Genomic DNA, 9951 nt, shown 5'->3' on the forward strand with positions numbered 1-9951 from the left:
TCCACTCACTTGGAACACTGTGAGTTATCCTATGCTAGTTGATGGTACCATCATAAGATGTATTGAGTGTACTTTTGATTGCTATTTGTTGTACCGTTATTCTTGTGTGATTTTTAATACAACATTTGTTTGTTGATAATCATTGGTGTGGTTTCACTATTGATTTCTGACACAGAATAACATATTTTTCTGCCGTGGCTCCTCTCGGTACTCGGAGGTACATCGTTACCAGTGGGTCGGGGAGGAGCACGTAACAGTGCCGTTCTAGTTTGTTATCGTTATTATTGACTGACAATTTGTCTTAACAGAATAAATAACGAGTGAATACATTTGAGAATGAATGAATGATCGTTTTCGCTGGGTCGTGTTTAACTTAAACATGGTTCCCTGTTTTGAGGCAATGCTTTTTTTTGTTTCTTTTTATGGCGGATGCCATTCCTGACGCCAACCCTTAGTCGCGTCTTACAATGCACAGGGATACGGTGTACCTATTCTAAATCGGAGTACACTCCATTCATCCCAGCAAGCTGGTACTCAATTTGCCAACCTCGGAAGGATGACAGGCCGAGTCAACCCCCCTGACGTTCAGCGATGGCCGGGATTCGAACTCAGGATCCTTGGATCCCAAGCCGACACCCTAACCGCTATGCCAACACCAGGCTTGAGAGAAAGATGAAATTTTTGGGAGTAGTGTGACTATGCTCTGGTATGCATTACAACACTGTTGGCAAAAGATGGACTCAAACCTAATCCATAAACTATTAAAGCAATCCCAAATGGAGTTAAGCCTGGTGTTGGCTTAGCGGTTAGGGTGCCGGTTTGGGATCCAAGGATCCTGAGTTTGAATCCTGGTCATCGCTGAATTAACGCCAGGGGTGTTGACTCAGCCTGTTATCCTTCCAACACAACAACAACATGCATTTTAAAGGCCATTTTCCCTGCTAGAGCGGGGGTTAGCCTGCTAGAGCGGGCCGGCTGTTATCCTTCCGAGGTCGGCAAATTGAGTACCAGCTTGCTGGGATGAATGAGGCATTCGGGTATCCTGCGTCGGAGTGGCGACCCATCCACGATTGTGCCCAATATCCAAGGAAACGGCTTCTGCAGCCATATGCATCATCACGGTGCAAAAAGGAATGGTCGTCATCATCAAATGGAGTTGAGAAAGTTCTCAAGACAAAAAGGGGGTCGCACCGATTATAATGATTATGCTGGAAAGACAGATTTGATTTTTCCTATTATAATAAGTGCTCTTATATCCTTGAGTTCATGGAAATCCCTTAAATTGGTTTCGTATTACAATGATTTATTTTGTTATCCTGTCTCAATGAATACATTTCCTCCTGGACTCATACTTTTGCATCCCACTGAATATGGAAGAAGGAAAGAACGACCGATGAAAGGACACAATGGTTAGGCCAAATCAACCGAAACAGAGCATGCTAGATTACAATAACCCAACATGCACACAATAATATGCTGCAATGAGCACGAAATATGAACGACGCTTGACAACAGGTGTCAATTTTTCTCTGTTTCCTGGTTACATGTCAAGTCCCTCTCTCTTTCAGATATTCGATTTTAAATTGGATGAAGAGGAGATGCAAAGAATCGCCGCACTTGACAGAAACTGGCGACGCTACAGCTTTAATATTTTTCAGTACGTATTTCAGTACGAGATCAAAATCAAAACATACAATGTTCAAGGGTCGGTACAAAAGTCTTGCCTCTTATTAGTCTCCTGCCGGTTTTCCCGGAGAAGACGTACTTTAGGTTTGCTCTGCGTCTGTCCAGCCCACCTATGGTTTTCCAGACTTTTTCCCCATACCCTTTAACATATCCAACTGAAACTTGGTACATGGCTTTATTATGATAAGTTACAGAAACTGCAACGTATTCTGTAGCAATTGCTGAGTGCTTGGGACAAGAACATTCATTGGGACTCGTAGGGGACAAGTATTGCAAAGCAATTCTCCCTCTTGTTTTACTTCTCACCAAATATAATTACAATCACAATGAAAATTACAGATACATATGTGGCAAATATGAAGTTATATTCAATGGTATTGTTGCCGTACACATTCTTTAAATGCCTCAATGAATATCCAACAGAGGAACCTCTTCTGCAGTAATTAATTCAACTGGTGAGGTACCCGTGCTACACACGGGTGGGAGGCCAGAAGCAAACAGACAATACAGAAACGGCAAATGCTAAAGCATGAAACCAATTAATTCCACATTCCTGTAGCACATTCAGGCGCACGTCAGACATGGACAGCAAGTTCGTGAAGGACTTCCATGAAAAACATACCCGTTCGCAAACAAACAGGTACATGTGTTCCATACCCAGTGAATGGCGAATCTGCATATGGCGATCCACGAATTCACGTTTAGAAAATAGAAACCATCACGGCAATCCGTCATTCACTTGAACTCGATATCTCTTTTTTCATTCCAAACAGCGTAACTCCAATCACAAATTAAATAACATTAATATAAAAAATAAACTTTTAACAACATTCGTGACAAACAAATATTTAAATCCTGATGTGAAGTTCCGTACAGTTGGGTGAATGCAATTACGAATTTAAAATCGTAATTGTATTCACTCAATTCCAATCATCAATTGATACTTTAACAAAAGGATTAACACGATTAACGTTTAACGATTTAACATTACGATTGAATGACGGTTGTATTGGGATATTATCAAACCCACGCATTGCCATCATCTGTCCACTTCCGCATTCGCGGCAGGTTCATAATTCTCATCAAAATCTAAACAGTATTTGTAGAATTTCAATAAAAGCCACATCAATGTTCATATCGGTAAATATTATTCCATCGTGTTTGGAAAAACTGGAATATTGGGAAAAACTTGGAAAAACAATATAGCCTATTTTACTCCAAGGGGTCCCAGGAATACCAACCCAAAATATCGCTGCGATCGGTTGAGCCGTTTTTGCGGTACCTTAAAACGGACAGACGGACATTTGGTGAATTATAGTAAGATAACTGTACTCTGCTTCGTACACACATCTAGCATAGTCATTTTGCAAGCGTGGTTTGATGTTGTCATGTGACCGATCATAGTGCTGCTCACCGTAAAAGGGGCGAGAGATACAAACCTTTCATTGTGATCTCACATAGCTTTCCCAAGACGTTTTCTTTATGAACTGAAAAATAAGAGGTATTACCTTTGTATCAACCCTCATACATGCATTAATATTAAACTTTCATAATCAACAAGCTTGAATCTTCAACAGAACAGGGCAGTTATACACAAAGGTGCATATCAGATGTTGAACATAGCAAGTTTCTAACAGCAAATTAAATTATAAGAACTTACTGAGAACATTCTTTGGGATGCAACGAGGGGACATTTCCCCCCAAGCATGAAGTGAATCTTGGCACAGATGTTCGTCATTTTCAATGTAGCTTCCAGACAGTGATAATGTTTCCCCAGAAGTTAGCAATTTTCCTGATCTCATTGGAAAGTCATGTGTTTGGCTTGGAAAAACATTTGGCAGTAGAAACACTTTTCTATTCTCCCTTATGAGCAATATATTACAAACACCATTATGTGAAATTCTCTGCAAACCATGGTGTGTGACAAAAACGAAATCACAATATTCTCTCATATCCTCCATAGACCAACAAAATTAAAGCAGAACACCAAGTTACCAAATCTGTTTTAATACAGGAGATGAGATGCTGCAAGAGCAGAACAACAGAGGGAAAAAAATTAACAAAAATCAAGTGAAGATGAAACAACTGGAAGAGAATGCATGGATATACCACAACATGTTGGGAGATGCATGTGAAAGGGGAAAAGTATATGAGTGGATTGCGATAGGTTCACAAGTACCAAGGGGAGAGAGGGAAGAGCAGAAGAGGCAACAAAATTGGGAAGTCAATTCCACATGAGAGAAGATTATAGAAGTGACAATTCGCTTATAATTGGGAAGGGTAACAAGTTTATGATTTCTGGCAAAACATACAAGATGGGAGGGCAACAGTAGCACCACCCCACAGGGGCAAGCCATGTTAATTGCCTTTTGGATGAAGGCCTTGTAAACTGTTGCAGGCTGAGAACAACGGATGAATGACTTTGCCTTGCAGATAATCCTGATGGCTTTGGAGGCCAAGTTGGAGACATGATCAGCCAACGACAGTTTATATATAGCAGCTCGTGAGGCCAATGTGCTCTGGAGATTAATCAGAAAATAAATTGCAGTATTTTCAGGGAGCTAGTAGGGTAGTTTCAAGGTATGTGGTTCAAATCTCGACCCCAGCTATAAAATGCTGGTGTTTCACAGATGGAGATTCATCAATGTATGTGTCATCCCTCAAATGGAGGTTAAACTGTGCGTCCCAATTTGCCAGCATTAGTTGGTTCACATTAAAGATCCCACGGTGTCCTTCACAAAGAGTTGAGCTACCGCAGGCACCCTGAAACACATTACAAATTGCTGCCCTAACCAGCAGAGGGTATTGCATAAATGACACAGCCACACCCTCAGCCAATGAATCTGTCCTGCAACCTTGGGTTGAAGAGGTCTGTAATTTAACCTCCACGATGATACAGATTTGTTTAAAGAAAAAAAAAAATAGAACGGCACTCTTCGACATCGTGACATCAACCGATATGCATCCATCCACATTATTACATCATTATACATATTTATACAAAGTTTGATTGAAATACCTTCAGCTGTTCTCGAGTACAACATTTTTACATGACATGACCTCTGCCCTTTGCAGAAATCTCCTCAGTTCATCTTTTCATCATAATATATACTTGTACCAAGTTTGGTGAAAATCCCATGACTGGTTCACAAGTTACCTCAGTAACACAATTTCTTACACAACAAGATGTCTGACATTTGACCTTTTGACCCCAAAATCTAAACCGTTCATCTTTACCTCATTATACATACCTGTACCAAGTTTGACTTAAATCCCTTCAGCCGTTCTCAAGTTATCACAGCAACAAAAACCCATCACTGGTTCACAAATTAGCCCAGTAACAGAATTTTTTTTACGTAACAGGACCTCTGACCTTTAACCTGATAATGTAATCCATTTATCTTTACATCATGATACATACTTGTACCTATTTGATTTGAATCCCTTCAGCTGTTCTAAAGTTATCACATTTTTATCTGGCATGACCTTTGACCTCTTGATGCCATAATCCAATCAGTTCATTTTTGCATTATACTCGTATATACTTATACCAAGTTTGTTAAAAAAAATCCCATCACTGGTTCATAAGTTGGCCCAATAACATAATTTTTTTTACTTCATATGACCTCTGACCTTTGACCTGTTGACCCCAAAATCGAATCAGTTCATATTTACATCATTATACATACCTGTACAAAGTTTGACTTGGATCCCTTCAGCCGGTCTTAAGTTGTTGCAGTAACAAAATAATTGAAACTTAACATGACCTGTGACCTTTGACATCTTGGCCCCAAAATCTAGTCGGTTCATCTTTGCATCATCTATCTATAATTCCAGTAATCTCTGTTTGTACGTCTGTACGTTTGTACGTCTGTACGTTTGTCTGTGACCGCTGTTTCTCGACAACCACGGGTCCGATATACTTTTAACTTGCCAGGTATATTGCTGGGGACCCGAGGATGTGCCTTTTCAAGGTTTCATATTAATCGGACAATTACTTACCGAGCTATGTCCAAAAAACGATTCAACCAATCAGAGAGCAGCGAACGATCGCGTGTGCCGAACGTGGAGGACACACTCTGCCTCGGATGGCACATTTGAGAGCGTATTCATTTATTTCACGTTTGCAAACTATGTTGGCGTTAAACTATGTTTTAAAACTAATAAAACCGAATTTGCGATTCATTCGCTTTCCTGCGCGTTTGTGCACGCGATGGCGATTTCTTTACCAAACTCCGGAAGCCGTTCGCTTTGGACCAAACCATTGCATGTAAATAGAGGGGGGGGATTGTCACCGTACTCACAAGCCGTTCGCTTTGGACCAAACCATTTCATGTAAATAGAGGGGGGGGATATAATTTTAGATATAGATATAGTACGGGCAATGCCCTAGTAATATATAATAATACCAAGTTTGGTGAAAATCCCATGACTGGTTCACAAGTTACCTAAGTAACAGAATTTCTTACACAACAAGACGTCTGACATTTGACCTTTTGACCCCAACATCTAAACAGTTCATTTTTACATCATTATACATATCTGCACCAAGTTTGACTTAGATCCCTTCAGCCGTTCTCAAGTTATCTCAGCAACGAAAACCTATCACGGATGGACGGACGGACGCACAGATGGACAACCCGAAAACATAATGCCTCCAGTTACTTCGTCGACGGAGGCATAAAAAACTTGCAGTAACTTTGTGCAATTCTGGCAAACGATAGTTATGAAATCTGTATTAAAGGTGTTTCTGTACCTTTTGTGTAGAAAAAGCCCAAAAAGAGCTTGATAATGTCATCTTGCTTTATTCCTGTGTACGCTGGGCTATTGAACAAAGGTTCTCCTGATGCTGAGATTGTTAAATTCAAGGCATTCTGTCAATGACCAATTATGCATTCATATTTCTGTTGCAGATGCAACACCCATCCCTACTTTCCATTTTCCGAATAACTTTTCCAATAAACAGACACAGGTAACAAAAAATGGTTCATTTTAGTTTGCATTTTTGTTGTACAAACATTTAACCTTCGCTACATAAACCTGATCAATGACAATACAATTTATTTCACTAAAGTCTTCATGATTTTACAATGATTAAGATTTTTTTTTCTTCTCTTTGCAGATATGAAAATCCACAGTTGCAAAAAAAAAAAAAAAACAGAGAGAAAATGTTGTGTTTGACTTTTACAATTATCCTTTCATTAAATTCAAGACATTTTAACTCCATATTTCTGTTTTATAGCCTTGGTTATTCCTACAACTTCAAAATCTAGAATGGCATTCTTCGACGCCGACTGATGTGCCTCCGCCAACATAATTACATCATGATACATTACATACTTGTACCAAGTTTGACTTGGATCCCTTCAGCCATTCTTAAGTTATCGCAGTAACAAAACAATGTTTACTTAACATGATCTCTGACCTCTTGACCCCAAAATCTCAGTTCATCTTTACATCATGATATATACTTGTGCTAAGTTTGATTTAAATCCCTTCAGCAGTTCTAAAGTTATCACATTTTTACCTGGCATGACCTCTGACCTTTGACTTTTTTTTTTTTTTTTCTTTTTTTTTTGTATACTGAATCGAGGCTCGTGAAAGAGCTAACATTTACTTCACAAACAAATCAACCAGACAAACAAAATATATAAAAAGCGGGAGTGGAAAACAAGATGGGGAGAGAAGGTGAAGCACACAAACACTTGAGACATTTGAGAGCAGGGAGATGTGTGGAAGGGAGAGGGCTTGGGGGGAGGAGGCATGGGAAGGGGGGGGGGGGGGTGGAGGGAGAAGTATAAAACACAAGGACGCCAATGACTTCCAGGACAGAAGTTGGTATTTCAAAAAAGTGGAATTGGGGTGAAATTAGCGGGGGTAGAAAAGATCAAGGTTTTGGATGGGGGAAGATAAGAGATGGTGGTGAACAGCTGTTTTAAAGACCTGGAGGGTGGAGTGGGATTGAAGAGAGTGAGGGAGTTTGTTCCAGAGGCGGGAGAAAAGAGGAATGAAGGAGTGAAGGTGAGCAGAGAGTCTTGATTTTGGCAGTTTGACCATAAGAGGGTTGCAGGCAGATCTTGTGCGACCTGTAGGAATATTTGCGGGACAGAGCCCAGAGAGAGCTGGGGGGGCAAGGCCAGAGAGGAGTCGGTAGAAGATGGAAAGACCACCAACCTGCCTGCGGTGAGTGAGTGAGAGGCCCTTGGAGTTAGCTTCATCGCGGGAGATTCCAATGATTCTGAATGCTTTGGTTTCAACAGCGTGAAGACGAGCTAGGTGTGAGGCAGGAGCACCAGCCCAGAGGGGAGAGCAGTATTCCATTGAGCTGCGTATGAAAGCCTTGTATGTGGTGAGGAGCTCAGGTTTGCCAAGGAAGGACTTCGCACGACGGAGGATGCCCAGTCGGCGACTGGCTTTGGAGGCCAGCTTGGAAATGTGGTTTTCCCAGGAAAGATCATGGCAGATAGTGAGACCCAAAAGCTTGAGTGACAGAACTTCTTGGAGAGGATTATTCAGAAAGTGGATGGGAGGGTTGTCCAGTCGGTCTTTTCGGAGAGACATCGTAAGAGTGTGAGATTTGTCAGGATTGAAAGACAAGTTCCACTTGTTTGCCCAGTCTGTGATTTTGTCCAGGTCTGCAGAGAGTGAGGAGGCAGCAGACTGCCGATCTGAGGGATGAAGAATGGAGCGACAGAGAGTAGAGTCATCAGCAAAGAGATACAGAGGATTTTCAAAAGAGTCAGAGAGATCATTGATGAAGACCAGAAAAAGGACAGGGCCTAGAACACTGCCTTGTGGAACTCCAGCCTGAACAGGAAGAGGAGATGAGAGAAACCCATTTAGGGCCACACGTTGACTACGACTAGAGAGGAAGTCCGCCAGCCATGCGTGGAGATTTCCATGGATACCAAAAGAGGAGAGTTTGGTGAGCAGAGCGGGGTGCCAGACCGTATCGAAGGCACGTGATATGTCAAGGGAGACTGCTCTAATTTCCTGTTTGGCATTGAGGACCTCCATCCATTGTTGAGAAAGCAGAAGCAGCATGTCCAGAGTAGAGTGTCCAGGTCTGAAACCAAATTGATGATCAGAGATCAAGCCATTGGAGAAGAGGAAAGATTTCATATCTGAAGCAATGATGGATTCCATGACTTTGCTGATAATTGGGAGAAGGCTGATTGGTCTGTAGTTGCTGGGATCTGTTTTTGCACCTTGTTTGTGCAAAGCGGTGATGTTGGCAGATTTCCAAGCAGATGGAAGATGACCTTGAGCAAAAGAGAGGGTGAAGAGAACAGAGAGAGGGAGTGAAAGAGCGGAAGAACAGGATTTTAGGACCCGTGGGCTGATGCCGTCAGGTCCAGTTGCAGAATCCGAGTCGAGGGTTGACAGAAACTTTTCCACCTTGTCAGGAGGAAAGGACACAGAGTCCAGGAGCAGCTGGGTACGACTGGGTACGGTGGGTACAGAGAGGGATGGGTTTGGGACACAAGATTTAGAGGCAAACACAGAGTTGAGGCATTCAGCTTTTTCACGTGCGGAGTCAGCCGTGTGGCCATTTGAGGTGAGGGAGGGGATGGAGGGGGAACAAACACCAGAAACAGATTTGACCAGACGCCACCAGGATTTGGAAGAGGGAGACAGATAAGAGAGTTCGGTCCTGAGAACGGAGAGATATTGTTTCCTGGCTCTCCTGAGGGTGGACACACACTTGTTTCGGGCTTTGTGAAAGGAAATGAGATTTCCTTCCGTTGGATTTGCTTTCCAGGAGACGAAAGCAAGTTGTTTCTGGGCAATAGCCTCACCACAAGATTCCGTGTACCATGGACGGGAGGAAGGGTATGACAACAGAAGACGAGATGGGATAAATCTGTGCATGAGAGAGAGCAGTTTGCTTTGGAAGAATTCCCAGGAAGAATTTATGTCAGAGGCAGTAGAGATGGGAGACCAGTCCAGATGATTGATGGCTGCTTGAAGACCGTGCCAGTTGGCCTTAGTGAAATGCCAGACTCGTCGACGCTGAGGAGGCTCTCTGAGAATGGTCAGAGAGATGTCCACTTTAACAAGCACATGATCAGAAGAGCCGATTGGAGCAGAAGAAGAGCAGCAGACATTTTCAGGGAAGTTAGTCATAACCAAGTCCAGAAGAGAAGATGCTCCGTTGACTGAAATCCGGGTCGGGAAATTGACAGTTTGTGTCAGTCCCAGTGAGTCACAGAAGTCCTTTGCTGAAGAGCCATGGCTGGTGAGAGAGGTACCCACACCCAGCCA

The 9951-nt window shown here is 42.2% G+C and overlaps 1 protein-coding gene across 6 annotated transcripts in view; it reads left to right on the plus strand.

Annotated features, from left to right (window-relative positions):
- The window catches only part of LOC137436560 (1,5-anhydro-D-fructose reductase-like), a 57208-nt gene extending 50090 nt beyond the window's left edge, over positions 1-7118 (plus strand). For 2 of the 6 annotated variants that reach the window (XM_078786525.1, XM_068130446.2), the window contains exons 10-12: positions 1569-1657; positions 6600-6658; positions 6809-6914. In XM_078786525.1, the coding sequence (XP_078642651.1) occupies positions 1569-1657; positions 6600-6636 (126 nt within the window). In that variant the 3' untranslated portion in view covers positions 6637-6658; positions 6809-6914. Of the gene's footprint in view, positions 1-1568; positions 1658-6599; positions 6659-6808 lie in introns of those variants that run through there. The other 4 variants (XM_068130445.2, XM_068130447.2, XR_010986307.2 and 1 more) reach the window with 3 other exon arrangements.
- Positions 7119-9951: the final 2833 nt, after the last annotated feature.

The sequence above is a fragment of the Myxine glutinosa genome, chromosome 11 (assembly GCF_964187855.1).
Source record: "Myxine glutinosa chromosome 11, kmMyxGlut1.1, whole genome shotgun sequence".
NCBI classification, from domain to species: domain Eukaryota; kingdom Metazoa; phylum Chordata; class Myxini; order Myxiniformes; family Myxinidae; genus Myxine; species Myxine glutinosa.